Source organism: Elephantulus edwardii, unplaced genomic scaffold, assembly GCF_000299155.1.
Source record: "Elephantulus edwardii isolate Elephantulus edwardi_28Jun2011 unplaced genomic scaffold, EleEdw1.0 scaffold00048, whole genome shotgun sequence".
NCBI classification, from domain to species: domain Eukaryota; kingdom Metazoa; phylum Chordata; class Mammalia; order Macroscelidea; family Macroscelididae; genus Elephantulus; species Elephantulus edwardii.
In genome coordinates, this window is record NW_006399798.1 from 5,374,005 (window position 1) to 5,394,424 (window position 20,420).

Sequence of the window (20,420 nt, forward strand, 5' to 3'; positions counted from 1 at the left end):
TCTTTCCACAAATGTAATCGATCTGATTCCTATGCATGCCATCAGGTGAAATCCAGGTATATAACCTGCGTTTATGCCTCTTAAAAAATATATTTGCTATGAATAAGTCATTGATTGTGCATACACAGCTCAAGTCCACCAGATGCTCTGCTGGAGAAGGAGGGGCAATCTCCTCGTGTCAGTCAGATCTGATTTGACGGTACAAAAAATAAAAAAAAATGAAAAATTGAATAAAAAAGAAGCAGTAGCTGTTCTGATTGAGAAACTGTATCCTGCTGCCAACCTGACTTATAACCTGTGACCATCCTTAATAAACCCCATTTAGTGAGGATGGGTCTGTGGGGTCTATGTAGCTGTATTGTAAAGGATGTTGTGTCTTGTTGGAATTAGTAAAAGTGGGTGCTGGAGTGTGAGGGGCATGTTTGTCTTCACGGGAATTTGTTTTTTATTGGGGATGTTCTTGATGGGGACAGTTCCCCTTTCTGGAGTAAGATCAGGTCAGGGATGGGGTGGGCCCAAGCCTCTCTGACTCTTTTTACAAGACACACCCTACATTAATCCTGTTCATAAATATAACAAAGACCATTAACCTCCAGAAGGAATTAGGCCCTCAGGCACAGAGTCCAGGATTTATGAAATAGATTTGTGGGAACCACAATATAGTCCTTAACACAACATCCCTGTCTCGTCCTTCCCTTTCTTGGCCAAAACTTCGTGTTACATTTCAACTTGTGCCATTCTTCCTGTCCCGTTTTTCAGGACAGAGGTGATCATATTTCTAGAATTCATGCTGAGCCGGCAGCCCTTTAACAACAGGATCATTTAAAAAAAAATTGGAAACTAAAATTGTGTTGTAGCTGGACAGTGACACTGAGTTTGTTCTTGAGAATCTGGCCCAGTAGGTCCACAGCTCCAAGGACAAGCCTGGATTTTAAAAGTTACTGTGTTTGTTAGGTGTCATTGAGTTGATGACAACTCACAGCGACCCTATGAACAAGAGACCAGGACCTTGTCCTCTGCTGATCCATCCTCACAGTCCTAACATGCTCAGTCCGGTCACTGTGTCAGTCCCCCTCCTGAGGGACTCCCTCTCTTCCTGACCTTCTACTTTTCCCAGAACGATTTCCTTTTCTTCTTTTTTTCCCCCTTGTGTACCATCAAATCAGATTAGACTCGCACAGAAGATTGCTCCTCCTTCTGCAGCAGAGCATCCATCTAGTGGACTTGAACTGCCCACCTTTGGAATTGCAGTGCAGCTTTTTTGCCACTAGGCTACCAGAACTCCCTTTGATGTCTTTTTCTAAGGACTGCAGCCTCCTCCCCACCTGCCCAACGTAATGTATGTGAGGTGAAACTTCCCCATCTTTCCTCTCTCTATTCCTTCAGCTTTTCCTTGTAACGCTTCCTCTCAGAGAGAAGTGTTTGTTCGAGCAGTCTGTTCCATACTCCCTTCTGACACCATAATTCAAAGACCTCAAGTCTTGTCAGCCTTCCTTTATTCATGGTTCTGCTTTCATATGCATATGAAGAAGTGGAGTCATGGCTTGGACCAGGCACACCCTAGAGCTCAAGCTAACCTCTTTGTTCTTTAACGGAGTGTTGACTTCAGATTTGCCCAGTGCAGTAAGTCTTTTTTTTTCTTTTTCCTTTTTTGACTACTGTGACCCATAGGTATTGGCTGTGGATCCAAGAAAAAGAAAATAATTGACAACTTCAATCATTTTTCCATCTATTATGATGTTGCCTATTAATCTAGCTGTGAAATTTTTGACAGAAGCTGAGTTTGGGCCTCCATGTAACTAGAACTTGAGCAAGAAATCCCAGGAGAGGACAGACTGCAAAAATCTTGAACAAATTAAAGAAATACAATGTAAATGTAGGATTGTGTGACACACAATGTGATGTGTATGAATGGTAATAGAAACAAAGTTTCTAAAAAAACCTTGAACAAATTCTTTCCCAGTCGCTGGCTGACTTTTTTTTTAACTTTGTGTTGTGATTTGAGGGAAAATTTACGGATTAGATTTTCCACTCACTAATTCATACGTATCATGTGTCTTGACATTAATACCTTTCTTCCGACTTCCTCCCTGTATTTATTTCCTGTTTCCATGCATCCTTCTTTCCTAGCCCTTTCTTCTGAGCTTTACCTCTGGGAAAAGCCTGCCTTTTTTGTCTCATTAGGTTCACTGCTCTAAGGAACGTGTTTCTCTCTGGAATTATTGCTCACTTTATGCTTGAGGTGCCATCTAGTCGACTAACGCTCATTGTGACCCTGTGAACAATAGATCTGGCCCTTCCTTGTCCTGCACCATCCTCCCATCTCTGATTCGCTCACCCGTTGTTACAGTCACTGTGTTGATCCTTCTTGGGCAGAGTTGAGGGAAGCCGAATATCAAATTTAATAATAGTAACCAAATGCTGTTTCGGGAAATGAGGGAAGCTTGATACAAACTGAAGGCCACCTTGTGGCAATGGGGCGTTCCCTAGGAGTTAACATTGTTCTTAGTTTGTGTCAAATGAACCCCTCCCTCTTGAGATTAACATAAAGAGGAAATTGGCCTTATTTGTAAAAAAACTTCACCATTATCCTTTGTTTTGTACTTCCTTGTGATTTTACTTTTATTATCTTATGATTCTCAATAAATACTCAGAGAAGCATGGCTTGAGGTCTTCAGTCGAGAACTGCTGACCCCCTGTTTTATGCTCTCTGCTCTATCTCATTCCTGGCTGTTTGTCTCTTTATTAATAATTATAAAATTATTCTAGTCTTTGGGACCCTCGGTCTGCAACACAGAGTCCTCTCTTTCACTGACCCTCTGCCTTTCCTGGTATGGTGTCTTTTCCCAAGGACTGGCCCCTCTTGGTAACACGTCAGAAGTATATGAGATCATCCTTGCCTCTAAGGAGGGCTCTGGTTACACTTCCTCCAAGACAGATGTGTTAGTTCTTTTGGCAGTCCATGGGATAGTCAACACTCTTCTTCAACACTGCGATTCAAAGACACTGATCCTCCTTTGGTTGTCCTGATTCATTGCTCCAATTTCAGATGCACAGGAACAACTGAATAAACCATGGCTTGGATCTGGCACACCTCAGTCTTTAAACTGACATCCTTGCTCTTCAGCACTTTGTTTGGCAAGGTCCTTGACAGTAAATTGATCCAATTCAGCACACTCTTGACTGCTGCTACTGTGGAAGTCAAACAAAATAATTGACAGCTTCAGTCTTTTCTCTATGAGGAATTAGAGGCTTTATAAATTGTGATCTTCATATGCGCTTTCTGGCCCAATGTCACAGAAGTTTCTAAGGGACATTCTTTGAAGAGAGTATAGATGTGGAGGCATGGTCTCCACATCCTGGGACAGCTGATAATTAGTATTTCAAAGGCTTTTCTTTTTTCCTGGCTCTTATTCAGCGGGTATTGATTTTGTACCTCTGGAACACACAATGCTGCTCTGTTGTTAAAACAAAAGAAAAGCCCATTAACTGGCATTTAGTCACTTACAGCTCATAGCGACCCTGTAAGTCAGAACAGAAGTGCCCAGGTTATTCCCAAAGCTGCAAATCCGTGACGGGAAGACTGTTACTCCTTAAGAAGCAGCAGCTGGCAGACCCGAAGCAATGTTTTATGGTTTTTATAGAAAAAAATTATTTTTCATTGTACATTTTGTTCCCCCAGCACCAACATTTTGGTAAGCAGCTGAGTGTTTTTACCACAGCACCACTGGAATCTCTTTTGATGGTAGCTTGCCCTCAAACCCTCCCTAAACTAATGCTGATCTCACCCAACAATAAAATGCTTCCTAGTCCATCTCTGAGTGACCATGTATGCAACAACGTTCCGCTGTGATCGCAGGACTGTCCTGGGCTGCTTTTCAGGAGATTGTCAGGCCTTTATTGATAGACTTTTTAGTCTGAGCATTCCACAGAACTGTGTCACGTTGTTGTCATGTGGTGGTGTAAATGCTGCTCACATGTAGGCAAACTATGGCTCTAGCAAGGTCACCCCAGGTGAGCAGGTTTCAGCAGTGACCAGACTAATGCAGGAAAGGTTTAGCAATGCACTTCTGAAAATAAGCCAGGGAAAACTCTATGACTCAGACTACTGCACCACAAAATGTTAAAAATGAGCCCAAATAAATCAATGATTATAAAAATGGTCCCTGCTGGCAAAGGTTGTTGAGAGTTGCCAGGAAGTCGACAAGACAGCAACTAAGACGCAATGCACGATCCTTGCATCCTAGCTGGGTACACAGATGTGTACAAAGTTAAATGAAAACACTGGCTACTGCACTCAGAATGGCAAAGGGGGTTGATTTATGGGGAGGAAAAAAAAAAATAAACCTTCCGGAAGCACATGCGATTTGAGAATTCTTGAGGGATGGCGGGTGGGCACAAGGAAGGACAGAGAAACTTCGAGAACAAAGACCGGCTGGAGAGCTTCCGCCACAAGATTTAGGTCCATGGGAACGCAGTCTCCAAGCTAAGGATCTGGAGCAAAATCTCGGTAATTTCAGCATTGCAAGAAACTAGCAAAAATAACGCCGCCCTCCACTTTAAAACAAACAAACACACACACACACACACACACACACACACACACACACGGCAAAACTCAGGTGCACGCATGCGCCTCACAGACCGCACGTGCCATGTTAGCATCGAAGTGCGTGGCTAGAGCGCCCAGTCGCCTCGGCGGCCGACATCTTACGTGTTGGCAGAAAAGTTTGAAGCAATTGAGACTTTTCCTAAGTCAAAATCCATCGCCCAAGAAACGGAAGGACAAAGTAAACCCATGGGAGCGGAAGAAGCTGGCATCTGGGAGATCCTACGATCCAGCTCTAGGAAGAACTAACTGCCTTTTGCGAGCGGCCCACCTCCTTGCCCTCATTTAAGATGGCCGCCCTGCGGACGCTCTAGGCGGCGCCCTCGAGTGCCGGAAGTTCCGGAGGGGGCGGTGGCAGCGGCTGGACGGCCCTTGCTCGGCGGTGCGTGCGGGTCCGCTTCGAGCGTGGAGGTACGGCGGCGGCCGCCGGGGAGACGGGCGCGTGAGCTCTCGGTGCAGGGCCGACCTTCCGAGCGTCCTTCCCCACGGGACGCGGGCCTCGCTGCCCGCTCCGCGCCGTCCCGGTGCCGCCCCACGCGGGCCGGCTGGAACCGCCCCTCGGGCCGGCGATGCCCAAGAAGCTGTTGCTGCTGCCGCCGCTGTCCGCGTCCTCTGCCTTCCGGGCCCCGCGAGCCCGCCCCGCCGCCTGGCCCGCCATGAACGCCGCGCGCACCGGCTACCGAGTCTTCTCGGCCAACTCCACGGCCGCCTGCACCGAGCTGGCCAAGCGCATCACCGAGTGAGCGGGGCTGGCAGGGTGGGCGCCCCGGGCCCGCTGGCGCCGGGAGAGGGGTCGCAGGGTCATGCCCTTTCACCCCGGCCCCGCCCCCAGCTTTGCGGCCGAGAACTTGTAGGGGACTCTCGGTTCTCACTGATCACCTCCGTCCCCCCCACCTAGGCGCTGAGCATTGGGTGGGGAACGCATCGGGGGACCCCGGAGTGAATGTCTGGGGCAGAGGGGCGTTTGCTGGGTTGCACTGGCCCCATTTTATGGATCCTCAAGTCTGGTTTATCGGGACGGGTGCAGGATGTCGTGGTCACTTAGAAGACCTGCCTGGCCACTGTTGTGAGTGGGGGCGGCAGGAGAGCCTTCCAGATGGGAGACCCTCTGTCCACGTGGCCAGTGCGAAGGGAGGCGGTGAGACGTAAAGAAGGGCCACCCCCCCCCCAAGGAGCTGATTAACCAGAATGAGGCTTGATAGGCCTAATCAAGTCTTGTAGCCCCTTCCACGCAGGGCGAGTTCTGTGAACGAGCTGCAGGTGACGGATGTTTATACCCCGGACTGCTGGACCACGTGTACGTCAGAAGAAAGGCCTGGCTGTCTGCTTCCTTTTTGGTCTACCCTGATTCCCACGGGGTTGCTGTGAGCAGGAAGTGATTCTTGGGACAGTTAAAGCTTGGCTTCGCTGTGTGGGGTCTGACGCGGGAGTTTTGGTGGCCTCTTCCATTGGGAGTTGTGCTGTGGACTCAAAGCCCCCCCCCCCTCCCGTGCTTGGAAGGATGGCCAGTCCCCTCCCAGGTGTTTTACATGCAGCTTTGGAAAATCGGCTGGACAGCCTGTTCTGAAGGAGTTTGCGGCCTCAAGCAGCTTTGCTGCCTGTCTCTGCGACACTGGGCAAGTGTCCTGTATCCAGAATGTCACGCTAAAGCCAAACCCAGTGCCATGGCATTGATTCCAGCTCCTAGCAGCCCTTTGGGGGAGAATAAAGCTGTAGGGTTTGTGAGCTTACTCTTGGAGGCCGACTGCCACATGTTGCTCTGGCAGACCCACTTGTGGATTCAAACTGCTGACCTTTTGAATGTTCTGTTGTTATGTACCATTGAGTCGGAACTGACCCATAGCTGACCCTCCAGTGGGTTTTCAGAGGAAGTAAATTGGGGGGGAGGAGTGCCCATCCTTCTGCAGAGCAGCTGGTGGATTCAAACCTAATACCTTTGTATTGGCAATGCAGTTCCTTACCGCTGAGCTTTTCAGTCAGCCTAAATTTTAAGTTCCACTGCCTCTAGGATTCCTTGTCCTCCATAGCCTCAGGGGTCATCTCACCTATTAGTCATCAAATTGTAACAGGGAAACCTTTTTCCACATGGATTCTTGCTAAAAAACTTCACAAATTAGAGGAGGGAGTGTTGTCATGTACCGTATGTAAAACCTTTATGGGACAAAGCAGAGAACAGCTAATTTTAAAAGATGCAAAGAATTCATAAAGTGAATGGCTCTGTCTGGCGGGGAGACTGGAGATGTAGATGAAGAATTGTCTGAACAAGGCCTCATAGTGGCCTCTGAGTATCATCTGTTTACTAAGTGACTGCTTCATTCTATCTTGTACTGGAGGATCCCCAAGTGCTAATGAGAAGGGGGAAGCCTCTGAGTCTTCTGTTAAACCTGCTAGGAATAGAAAAGCTTGTCTTCCAAAATTTGAAGCTTACTTTGTGTTTAGATACAGTGAGTTTTCCAGATGTTTTAATTAAGTACTTGACTGTAGTTTTACATTCTAGAGGGTTATGTCCTGGGAAGAAATTTCTGTTACGTTTTCTTTTGGTTGGAATTTTGAGATTGGAAGATTAAAGAATTCTCTTTCTGAAGTTCTGCAGTCCACTGCCTAATTTCTGTTTCCAGTCCCTGATTATTTGTTATCTTCTTGAGGCCAGCTGAGAGAACGTTACATACCAAGCTTGTGTGTTTGCTCCATGCTGACCTTGCCAAGAGAAACAAATGTTTTGAAAGGTTTTACATTGTTGCTGCTAACAAGCATTTGTAAAGACTTAATTGACCTGTTTCCTTGTATTGAGCTTCTCAGTGTATGTGTTTAGCTTGAAGTTTTGCTGCTTAACAGGTTGCAGACCACAGGTTAGATGACCCCCAGGGCTGGCCAGATTGTTCCTTACAGGTGGACTCTGGGAGCAAGAAGCATCAAACTTTTGGGCTGATGAACTCTGATCAGGAAAACACTTAGGTGTCTGCTTTCCTGGGATATGTGTTCACAGGATGAGTGTGTGAGGGTTGTGGTTAAGGCCATAGGATTCTCACCCTTTCACATTGAACAACATTTTGCTAATAGTGGTCCATCTGCTCCTCTTACTTTGCCCCTTATGAAAGTAAGACTTGAGTATTTAAGATTTCCTCTCTGACATAGCATTTCACTCACTGCCTGACAATTCTGACACTCAGTGATCCAACAGGGCAGAATAGAACGGTGCCACAGGCTTTCCAAGGCTGTCCTGGTCATGACAGTCTCTCTTCATCCCACCTGCTGCAAACCAGTGACCTTGAGCTTAGCCCAACACCTAGCCTGCTATACCTGCAGGACTCTTGGTAGCAGACATTTTTTACACTGATTGTTGAGTACTGTTGGTTGGGGTGGCCTCAAACAGCGTGCCTTTGGGATTACAGTGCAGCTTCTTGCCCCTAAACCACCAGAGCTCCCATTTTTCACTACAATGTTTTAAAGGTAAATTCGCTCTCTGGTCGTTCACATGTCTCAGCTTGTCTCACACGTGGCTTTTTGCAGTTGGTGTTTTCTTCTAATCAGGATCCTTACAAGGGCCTGATTGGTGTCACTGGAGTCTGGGTTAATTTCCTTGCTTCTGCTGGTCATTCCTTGATTCCTGACTTGTGTGTGGACTAGCTGCTGGTGACCTTTGGTGGGGGCGAGTTTCTAAAGCCATCACTGCCAGGCACTAAGCAATGGCCTTGACGTCAGACTGGTTGTGGGCTCAGCAGTCATGCAGTGTCTGATTACAAAATGGTAAGACCACGGACCCCCAGGCCTTGATGAATTGAAGCTTTAGTGAAGACCCAGGCCTGTCGGAGAATTTAGTCTTTCTGTTGGACGCAAGCTTTTAGGTCTTGGAATTTCCCATCCCCAGTTCCACTTCATGGCAGCCCATGTCAGGGTAGAGCTGTGCTCCACAAAGTTTTCTCTTTTTTCAGTGTGATTTGAGTGAAAGTTTAAAAAGGAGATTAATGATTGATTGCCTCCTTCTTCCCCTTCCTGCTTGCAGGCGTCTTGGTGCTGAATTAGGAAAGTCTGTTGTGTACCAGGAAACCAATGGAGGTAAGTTGACATTCTTCAGTCTTTGTTACATTTAATCAGCTGGTAGTTTGATGTTTTTAAGTTTCTTGTATGTAATTCACATACACTACATATTACACATATTTTGTATATGATATGCAGTATAATGTATACAATCTTCTCATACAGAATTTATGACATATAACACCTAATATGTAATATATAATATTTATGTGTATGCTGTGTATATAGGGAGCTTTGGTGGCTTACTGGTAAGGAATTGTGCTGGAAACCCAGGGGTACATGGTTCGAATCCACCAGCTGCTCCTCAGGAGAAAGATGGACAGTCACCACTCACGAGGTTTACTGCTTCTGAAACCCTATAGAGGGTCAGCTGTGAGTTGGTTCTGACTTGACAAATAATTATGTATAACAATTATTCGTAACAAATAATTCAGTATATGTTGTTGTTGTTAAGTGCCATCGAGTCGTAGATAGCTCATAGTGACTCTGTGAACAAAAGACCTGAACGCTTGTATAACTTAATTCTGTATCTATTACATACACAATGTGCCATGTCAACTCCCTCTAAATGGACCACTCGTCGATGGTCACTTACGGTCACGATGCTGTGCAGCCGGCACCACCTTGTATCCCCAGGTCTTTCTTACTCCCTCCCGGTAGCTCAGTACCCGCTGTGCAGTGACTTTTTCCCTCCCAGGCCTGGCTGCCTCGGGTCACTGGCTTTCCCCGGGAGTCCCTTGTGCAGGGTCATCCCTGTCATATGTGTTGGCACCGCTTTCCGTTTTGTGACGGCTGTGAACCTTGAGAATTGACGATAGATATCAAAAGGCGTCAGGTCTTTTGTTCACAGGGTCGTTCCGTTATGTGGAGATGTTGCACTTTGCTTCTCCGTTCATCTGTTGGTGGACGTTGGGGTGGTTTCTGCCTTTGCCTCTTGTGAACAGTGCTGCCCTTGAACGGGCGCAGTGCCGTTTGAACACCTGTTTTCAGCTCTTTGGGATGTACCCTCAGGAGTGGAATTGCTGGGTCACATGTTTATCTTTTTGCGGACTTGGGAGCTGTTTCCAAAGCAGCTGTGTTGTTTTATTTTCCCACCGACAGGGGTGCAGGCATCCTGATTCCTCTACGTCCTTTCCTGGCCAGAACCTGGTGTTTACTGATGCTCTAGCAGTGGCCCTCCTGGTGGGTCCACACTGGCGTCTCACTGTGGGTCTTTCATTACGTCTCCCTACTGATCTTTTTCATGTGTCTGTAAGGCCATTTGTGAGTTCAGATCCTCTACCCATTTTTAAAACTCTGGTATTTTTGTTAATGGTCTTATTTTCTATATATACTGGGTACTCTCAATGGCCTTAGAATAGTCAGAAGAGGAGAGGACCCCAACAGAATGACACGGTGACTGTATCAGTGGACTTGACTGTTTCAGAGGTGGCGAGCTTGGTGCGTGATGGTCACGGTTCAGATCTGTCCTTCACAGGATCCCTGAGTCATCTGGGATGCAGAGGTGCCCAACAACAGCAGGTCCTTAGCAGGTGAATGTCTTAGTTTCTTAGCGCTGCTAGAACAGATACCATAAATGGATTACTTTATTTTCTCAGAGTTTGTTGTTAAGTCTTGTCAAGTCAGCCTTGACCCATGACAGCTACGTGTCCAGCGGGACAGAACCCTGCCCGACCAAGCATGTCCTCACATCTCTGCTGGATTGGAGCAGAGCCGCAGTTACTCTGTCAGCCCATCTTACTGAGGCTTTCTGCTTTTCTAAGCGTGACGTCTTCTCCAGGGTCTGATCCCTCCTGATAACATGCCCAACAAATATGAGGCAACGTCTTGCCGTCTGTGCTTTTTTTTTCTTTTTTAAAGTGAGGAAAGAAAAGTTTATTAAGGACAGATCAGCTGTCTGAGAAACAGAACAAGCATTGGGTCTTCTGCAGGAAGAGAAAGGCGTTGGTTTGGGATTGTGGTGGTGGTGGGGATGTTGTCATCTTTCTTCGAAGGAGCACACTTCTCCCAAGACAAATGTGTTCATTCTTGTCACAGTCCAGACCACAGTGCTAAGAACAACATGGCACGTTCAGTAAATTCTTCCCTAACGTGAAGATTGAAAGGGGTCATTTTTGCCACCTTCCTTATTGTCCTGCTGTTACATGCAGACTGTCATAGTTTAGGAGGCTACAAATCTGAATCCAGGTTGCCAGTTTATGGGGGAATCCTTGCCTCAGTTTCTCTAGCTGATCATTCTCGGGGTTCTTGGGTTCGAGACTGGTCTGCCTCTGAAGGCTTTACCTTCCCTGGCTTTTGGCTTTTTCTTTGCTGGGTATTGGAACTGCTCTTCTGGATCTCAGGAGTGGATGTTTTAGACATACCCCACCCTGATGGCCTCAGGATGGATGGCGAAGAGATTGAGATTTGTTCATAGCGTCAGTTTGCTCGGCTCCACGGTCAGCACTCTTGGCACCAGCAGCCAGGAAATCAAAAAAACGTATTGCGATGGAAAAGTCTGCGGTTAGGGACCTCTCTAAAGTACTCACAAGCAACGGTGTCTCTCTGGAGACTAAGGTGCGCCTGATACAGGCCATGGTCTTTGCAGTCACTTGTTATGCATCAGAGTTGGACAGTGACTAGGGAGGATAGAAGGAGAATTGATGCCTTTGAGCTGTGGTGCTGGAGAAGGGTATTGAATGTACCCTGGACTGCCAAGAAAACAAACAGATTCATCCTGGAGAGGGTTAAACCAGGCTGCTCCTTGGAGGCAAGGATTCTGGGGCTTCGTCTGACATACTTTGGACATGTTGTGAGGAGAGACAGGTCCTTGGAGAGGGACGTCATGCTTGGTAGGGTAGAGGGACAGCGCAGGAGAGGAAGGCCCTCTATGAGGTGGATTGATTCAGTGACTGGGATAATTGGGATGGGAGTGTCAGAGACAGTGCGATTGACACAGGACAGAGTGGAGTTTAGGGCTGTTGTACATAGGGTCGCTATGAGTCGCAAATGACTCGATGGCACATAACAACAACAACCCTGATGGCGCCTCAGCAGCGGCATACAGAAACCCTATTCCCACAGGGATTCCTTCTCCCCCTCCCCTGCTGTGTGCTGTTGATAGGTGCCCACTTCTGCCCCATTTGCAGCCACTCCACAGTGACCGAGCAGGCCGCCCGAGGTGCTGTCTCCGCTGCTCTTTCTGGAAGCAGATCTCCCGAGCTTCTCCCCAGAGCCTCTGGATGTGTGGTCAGGATTCATACCACATCGTGGGGAACACAGTTCATTCATCACATGATTTCCTAATTTTTATCCTTGTTTTGTAGGTAGTCTGCATTTTCTCATTAATGATCTTCCTATAGAAGTTTTAGATTTTGTTGCAGTCTCATTTATTTATTCTTTTTATTGTCTCTGCTTGTGAACTTATCTAAGAATCCATTGACCTGTAATCTTTTTTTTTTTAAATTGTATTATTTTTACATGTACCGTCAAATCAGATCTGACTGGTACAGGAGGAGATTGCCCCTCCTTCTCCAGCAGAGCATCTGGTGGATTTGAACCGCATACCTCTGGGATTGCAGTGCAGTGTCTTGCCACTAGGCCACCAGAGCTCCCTGACCTGTAATATTCTTAAAAGGCAGGTGTTACTCTTACAGCACAAACATTCCCTTTAATGCCGGACATTCCACACTTCCCTTCAAAGCTTGATGTCTTTGGTCTCCTGTCAAGGGCTCCTTTCCTTTCTCCAAAATGAGGGAAAGAGCTGCCTTATTTAGAATGAACATGCAAGTTTATGGAATAAATTCTCTCTTCTACTCTGAGGTTTTTATCTACCTCAGTGGGTTATTGTGTGCTATGGAGTTGGCTGTGACTCATCGTGACCGTGTGGAGAGTGGCTCTGAACCCTGCCCTATCCCGAGCCAATCTCACCGCCTCCCACACCTGTCCTCATTACCCCACTTGCAGTGTCAGTTCATCTCATCCAGATCCCGTCCAGGGTCTTCCTCTCCTGCGCTGTCCCTCCTCCACCCTTCCGCGCACGATGTGATTTTTCCAAAGTGAAAAACTCTCAGTGGGTTATCATATGTAATGATGTACTAAACAGTCTCTTTTTTTATCACAAAATTTGTAAAACTTTTTATTCTGTTTTTTATTGGAAGCGTGGAGAACATATTGGGGTTTTTGTTCATCAGTTTATACATCCTGCAGCAACCAGCTAGAGTGTGCCTGAGATTATGAGGATAGGACAGGCTTCAGATCTGTTGTCCATAGGGTCACTGAGAGTGTCCTGGACATGACAGCACCTAACATTTCATGACCTTTTCAAGCCGTGTTCTTCTCAGTCACCTGCTGTGCATCTGAGAGCTGGACAGTGAATGAGGAAGACAGGAAGAATTGATGCCTTTGAGCTGTGGCTTTGGAGGCGAGAACTGAACATCTCATGTATTGCCTATATGTATGTCTTGGAGAAAGTGCAACCAGGATGTGTCTTTGAGGCAAAGGTGATAAAGCTTCGTCTCACATACTCTGGGCATGTTTCTAGGAGAGGCTATTCCTTGGAAAGAATATCATGCTTAGAACGGTGGAGGGTTAGTGAAAGAGAAGACCCTCAGTGAGAGGGATTGACATAGTCACTGCAGCTGTGGGCTCAAGGGTGTCAGAGATAATAAGAATGGCACAGGATAGAGCTGAGTTCAGATCATCTGTTCCTGGGGTCGCTTTGACTCATACTGAACCTGATTACACCCAGCAACAACAAGTTTCATGACACTGATTACAATCCCCACATTGCGACAGCACACCTCCCACTTCTTCCCTGTGATTCTCATTTCCAGTCATCCTTTCCTCTCCCTTCTTGTCTTGTAAGCTTTATCCTTGGGCAGTCGCAGCCCTTAATGTTCTTGTGTGGTTGATTGTTCCAAGGAGTGGTGCCTCTTTGGTGTTATTGTTCACCTTTATAGCCCAGTTTATTGTTTGCCTGGAAGTTGCCTCCCCAGCTGCCACCCTGATCCATCCAGCCTACATTCCTGCTCGCTGGACTCCCTGGGAAACAAGCATCTCCCTCTTACGTCACAGCTGTCAGAGGTCTGTGAATACATGTAGATTCGTCCTCCCCACCCCTCAGCTCCTCCTGTCATGCCCCTGTCCCACTTGGAATGAAGCCTGGACTCTTGCGTCTCCAGCCCTGTTGGCTCCCTGACCTCCTGCCTCTTTGCCCTTATTACACTTTGCTCTTGAGCAGTTTCCGGACACGTTGACTGTCTCTCTGCTCCGTAGACTCCGCCCTGTATCTTTGCATGTTCCCGTCGTCCCTGCATGATCAAGCTGGCCTTGAGGTGCTGTCTCCTGGCCTCCTTATTCTCCTTCCTTGTGGCTACACCGTTTTGGGATCCTAGGGCCTGAACGGGTTGTTTGTGGGTTTGGTGTGGTACTGCCCCCTTGGCCCAGCATTGGCTCTGGGAGCCCAGCGTGGACCTGGGACAGAGGAGTCGCTCTGAGTTTATTTAGAGAATAAGGTGTCTGTCAGCCTTTGCCTCTTTATGTGCTGTAGCCTTTCCCCCTCTTGTCTGATTTGTTCCTTATTTTAGTGATGGGCTTTCTTTGATGCTGCCGTGTTTAAGATTTTGAGCTGCAAACCAGAAGGTGGGCAGTTTGAACCCACCAGCTGCTCCATAGGAGAAAGATGTTGATGTCTGCTCCTTTTGAGATTGGCAGCCTTACTGCTTCCCCAAAAGTGGGAAATAAAAATACCATTTGCTGACAATCCCACTGCTAGGTTTACATCTCAGAGAAATAAGAGATGCCACACAAATAGATACTTGTACACCCATGTGATTGCAGCATTACTTACAATAGCAAAGAGATGGAAACGACCCCAATGCCTAGCAAAAGACAAATAACCGGGACTGGTGTGGTTACACAGCGGAGTACTATGCCCCACTAAAAAACTAGAGTTTGGTGTAAAAAACGATATATACGAACTTTGTATGTAAATCAATATAAATAAAAAATTAAAAACCCTAGAGTTCACAAAACACTGCATAACATGGTGGTTGTTGAGTCCCATCAGGTCAGAACCAACTCATAGCAGACTTTCCACCTGGTTTTCGGAGGTGTGAATAGCACGGGAGGATGTTGCCCATCTTTCTCCCGTGGAGCAGGTGGTGGATCCAAACCACATACCTTTGCACTCGCAGTACAATCCTTACCAGTAAGCTGCCAGAGCCTCTTTAGATGCTCATGCTTGGAAAGGTGGAGGGGCAGTGCGAGAAAGGAAGACCGTGCATGAGATGGATTGACTCAGTGACTGGGGTAACGGGGGTAGGTGTGTTGGAGACAGACTGGCCCAGGACAGGGCAGGGTTCAGTGCTGTTGTACCTCTGGTCACTATGAGTTGCATGTGACTCAGTGACACATAACAACCACCCCTTGTGTTGGAAGTGCAGTTCTTACCACTGAGCCACCAGAGCTTGGGGTTTTTTTTTCTATTTTGTGTATCGTGAAATCACATCCGACTGGCACGGGAGATTGCTCCTCCTTCTCCAGCAGAGCATCTGGGGGAGCTTCTTGCCACGAGGCCGCCAGAGCTCCCCGCTATCCTGCTTGTTAATAAGTGCGTTACAGTTCTGAACTCTCTGGTGGTGCAGTGCACTGGCTAGGTGGTTAGCTGCAAACCGAAAGGTTAGTGGTGCAGACTCACCAGCTGCTTCTCAGAGAAAGCTGTGCTGATTGGCGTCTGTGAAGATCGCAGATCTGGAAACCTGGCAGTGCCAGTTGGCTCTGTTCTGGACTCCTTCTGACCCCACAGGACGGGGTCTTTCTTGAGGTATTTTTAAAATGTAATTTATTTTCATGTATCAAGTGAGGTGATATTTTAAATTGCTTTTTACTTCCCCCTAAAAGAAAGTATTATCTAATTACTGCATCATAAAAGTGCTTTTCCGAAAACTTGATAACATTTTGTTTTTCAGAGACAAGAGTTGAAATAAAAGAATCAGTGCGTGGCCAGGACATTTTCATCATACAGACCATACCCAGGTAAGAGGTAAACCTGCCCTGACCACAGCGCCGAGCTGAGCCCCAGTTTTTGGAAAGTGTATGTTTTCCTTTTCTAAAAAACCAGGGCCAATTGTTGATTATCTTTACATGAGCCCCCAGTTCCCACTTCCCCCCTTTTGGTTAGAGGTTTGTTTGCATGTTAAACTAGTTGCCCAGAGTGCATGCAGTTACAGGCTCTGGAATCCACCCTGTCCACCGCCCTTGTCCTTTTACTTGACTATATCCTGAGGCTTCAGATTCCTCAAGGGCCTTTCTGCCTGCGTCAGCCTTGTCTGCTAAGCAGCGTCTGGTTACCACAATGGGAGAAGCTTTGGTGGTTGGGGTCAGGTGCCTCAAAAAGCTGTGTCTGTCACTGGGTCCCTCCTGGCCTGCCGGGCCTAGCCCTGAATTTTGCCCACTGCCTAAGGTGTCGCTGTCTTTCACAGGACACCGCTCGTTTTCCCCCAGCATAGGCAGACCTGCCCCCCTGAGCCCAGGATTCCTGGTGGGATCCTCTCTTCTCCTGACTTCATTTGGGTGGGGAGTACGTCGTCTGTTGCTTTGAAATAGGAGGTGTTCACATTCTGATCAGTTTGTTTGGTTTGTTTTTTTTTAAAAAAAATTGTGGGAAGATAATAAAACAGAAACTTGCCATTCTAATTGTTTAAAACACAATTCCGTGATATCACATCCACCAAGTGTGCTAATCTCACCACAATCCATGTCCCAACATTTCGTCATCTGCAGCAGACACTTACTCCCCCTCAGCTGGAAGATGAAGCATTGTTAATCCTTAAGATTATTACTTCCGGCAGCAAGTCTTAGCTCCTGGAAGAACGGAGCTGGGGAATGCCGAGGACCACAGGGCCACAGAGTTAATAGCTTGAACCTACATATAACAGATTACCGCTGCACAGCACTGATGGAATATAGTGTTCTGCTTTTTAACAAAGATAGGTTTTTAAAATTCTTTATCACTAAAATACAGGCACTGTAAAAATGTGTGCTAGAAAGCCACTTAACAAAAAAATCAATATTAAAAAAAGAAAGCAGCTTAACATACTTTTTGTTTTTCCAAGACAGTCAGTGTAGGTAGTTGTTCATTCCTTTTTGTGTGTGTGTGAATATAAATGTGAAGGTGCCCTGGTGAGTTGTGTGTTAAGAGTGGACTACATGCTGGAAGTCAGCAGTTGGAACCCCCCAGCTGACCTGTGGGAGAAGGATAGACTGACTCCGGCGTAAAGATTTCCTCAGGGTAGATTGCTGGGGATCAGACTACAGATGCAGACTCTAATTCAAGGGTTTCTCAAAATCCAGACACATCATTAAAATTAATAAAATAAAATATAAAAAAGTTAAAAAAAAATCCAGACCATTGGAGACTGTCCCTCTGGACCCTTTAGACTTGAAGTCACACTATTTCAGAGGTCACTTGTCAACCGAGAGTGACTCACCAGCTGCTCCTCTGTGCAGTCACCAAAGATGAGACATTGTAAGAATTGTAACCTGTCAGACCAGGATCTAGATGAGAGAATAACAGCTGAGGGGAACCAGAAACCAGTGTGCCTGGGACTGCTGTCCCAGAGCCAGGGCCAAAGACCTTCACCCAAGCTTGCTGCGGGACTTGGGGAGACTGTATTATTTGGAAGGACAAGAGATTTTTTTATACTGACCTAAAGCTGTGGGAAGGTCAAGGATTCTCACCACTGGACCAATCGGTAACATCAGGATGGATGGCGAAGAGATTGAGATTGTTCACAGCTTCAGTTTGCTCGGCTCCACGGTGAACACTCTTGGCACCAGTAGCCAGGAAATCAAAAAACGTATTGCGATGGGAAAGTCTGCGGTTAGGGACCTCTCCAAAATACTCAAGAGCAACAGTGTCTCTCTGGAGACTAAGGTCCGCCTGATACAGGCCATGGTTTTTGCAATCACTTGTTATGCATCAGAGAGTTAGACAATGACTAGGGAGGATAGAAGGAGAATTGACGCCTTTGAGCTGTGGTGCTGGAGAAGAGTATTGAATGTACCATGGACAGCCAAGAAAATAAACAGATTCATCCTGAAGAGGGTTAAACCAGGCTGCTCCTTGGAGGCAAGGATTCTGGGGCTTCATCTGACATACTTTGGACATGTTGTAAGGAGAGACAGGTCTTTAGAGAGGGACATCATGCTGGGTAGAGTAGAGGGACAGCGCAGGAGGGGAAGACCCTCTATGAGGTGGATTGATTCAGTGACTGGGATAATCGGGATGGGTGTGTCAGAGGCAATGAGATTGGCACAGGACAGAGCAGGGTTTAGGGCTGTTGTACATAGGGTCGCTATGAGTTGCAAACGACTCGACGGCACATAACAACAACAACAAAGCTGTGAGGCTAAAAGTTAAAAGGATATGCAAGCACATTTGCCTACAGGAATCACATTTTTGCAATGGATGTTTTAATTTATAGAATATATACTGATCAAGGTTTGTGCTCCTGTGAAACCTATTCTTGGACCAGGAGGCAATCATCAGAGCAAGGAAGCACTGTGTGGTTCAGAATTAGGAAGGGCGTGTGTGAGGGTTGCATCCTGTCATCACCATACCTTTTCAGTCTTTATGTGGAACAGATCATCTGGGATGCTGGACTTTACAAGGAGGAGGAGTGTGGCATCAGGATTGAAGAAAAACTCATCAACATCTGCATTATACAGATGACACAACCGGGCTTGCCAAAACTGAGGACCTGAAGCATTTGCTGCGGAAAGTCAAGGACTGTAGTTTTCAATATGGATTAAAGATTCTCATCACTGGCCCAGTTGGCAGCACCATGATGGATGGATAGATGGAGAAGAGATTGAGGTTGTTAACAATTTCAGCTTGCTTGGCTCCACAGTTCAGTACTCCTGGCACCAGCAGTCAGGAAATCAAAAGACAAATTGCATTAGGGAAGTCTGCTGTCAGGGACTCCAAAGTGCTAAAGAGCAGTGATGTCAGTCTAAAGACTAAGGTGCACCTAATCCAAGCTCTGGTCTTTGCATTTACTTGTATTTGAGAGCTAGAGAGTGACTAAGAATGACAGAACAAGAGTCAGTGCCTTTGTGCTATGATATTAATGAGCTTGTGTTGAGATGATAGAGTACTGAGCATACTGTGGACACCAGGAGAACAAATAGGTCTGTCTCTGAGAGGGTGAGACCAAGTTTCTCCTTGAGGCAAGGATTTTGAAGCTCTGTCTCACATACTTTGAGCATGTGGCTAGCAGGGACCAGTCCTTGGAGAAGGACATCATCCTTGGAAGGGTGGAGGGACAGCACAGGAGAGGAACAGAAGAGATGGATTGACATGGTAACTGGGGCAGTGGGGGAAGGTATATCGCAGTCATTGAGACTGGCTCAGACTAGGGCAGGCTTCAGAGCTGCTGTATGTAGGGTCGCTTTGAGTCACAGGTGACAGGATGGCACGTAACAACAACAACATCCTGATCAAGGAGCAGAGAGGCATGAAGGAACAGGTCAGTCTGATCAGAAGTTGTCCAGCTGCACTTTATAACTTTTCACAACTGGAAATTACAGTACCTGTTAACAACACCTTATCAGCCTACAAGATAAAAATAAAGATGATTATATAGAATTTTAAATTCAGCAGTAGCTGAGTTTTTTAAATAGTAATCAAACATCATTAAAATGAGAAATTTTATTTTAAAAAGTAATCAATAGAAAACAGTGCAACAATGAATGAATGAAAACCCAAAATCTCTGTAAATGTTTATTAAAATTAAAAATTACAAGAAAAAAATTTTAAAAAAAACCAACCCAAAAAAAAAGGAAACAACAGATAATTTAAGACCGACACTTAACCAACTGAAGAATCAGGCCCACTCAGCTGTTGGATGGGTGGATGGGTTGGACGATGTTGGAAACCGCGTGTTGCATTACACTAGACAGTCACACTTTATCATCCTCAGCAGTATACAGAAGCCATGTGCGTGGGCAAGAAACTTGATCCAGAGACCTGGTGGGAGGAAAATTTGCCTGCGCTGCGTGTTTTCTGCTGGTTGACCTGTACCTACTGACCTGCCAGTCCAAGAAGGTTTTATATCTTCTTGTTATTCTAGAGGAAATCATTTCCCAAGGTAACAGTAACAAAAACGGAAAGAACGAGACTGGTAACAGCACCATCAAGGATGGATGGATCTGATCATAAAGCCGAGAGTGGAGCTCGCATTGAAGCCGCACAGTCAGTATAACGAGCTGAGATCTGAAGTCCTCGGAAGCCTGCAGAAGGGAAATTAAGGTGATCGTGACCCAGCCTCTCCACACCCTGTTTCTTAAAAGCAACTTTGAGTGCTTAAAAGGCAGTTATCGAAAATTCGTGAAGCTGCTAAATAGTTCCAGCCTTGCTGACCGTCCAGCATTCGTGAAAACAGCTGAAAGTCTGCAGTGCATGATCTGGTACGATCGTGGCGGCAGCCTTTTCACCGGGGCAAGCACAACCTGGGCGTTTTCTGCTTTAAAAGACTCTTCAAGACAACAACAGCGTCTGTACACAGCTTGGCGCTCACGGCATAAACCCAAGCAGAAATTTTGAGCAAGACTGTGTGGATGTAGAAGAAAAGGGGGAAAAAATTACAACCAGGATCACTGGTTAATACGTGTCACGAACACCAGCTGCCCTGATGACAGGAGTCCACTCAGCTCATAGTGAGGGACGCTGTAGGAAACGGTCCCATGGTGTTCCCAAGGATCGAGGTCTTCTTTCTCCCCCCAGTGGAGA

At 46.5% G+C, this 20,420-nt stretch overlaps 1 protein-coding gene across 1 annotated transcript in view; it reads left to right on the top strand.

Annotated features, from left to right (window-relative positions):
- Positions 1-5,178: 5,178 nt before the first annotated feature.
- Positions 5,179-20,420, top strand: part of PRPSAP1 (phosphoribosyl pyrophosphate synthetase-associated protein 1) — a 29,546-nt gene continuing 14,304 nt past the window's right edge. The window contains exons 1-3 of the mRNA XM_006886185.1: positions 5,179-5,348; positions 8,613-8,665; positions 15,598-15,664. Coding sequence (XP_006886247.1) covers positions 5,179-5,348; positions 8,613-8,665; positions 15,598-15,664 — 290 coding nt within the window. The remainder of the gene's footprint in view (positions 5,349-8,612; positions 8,666-15,597; positions 15,665-20,420) is intronic.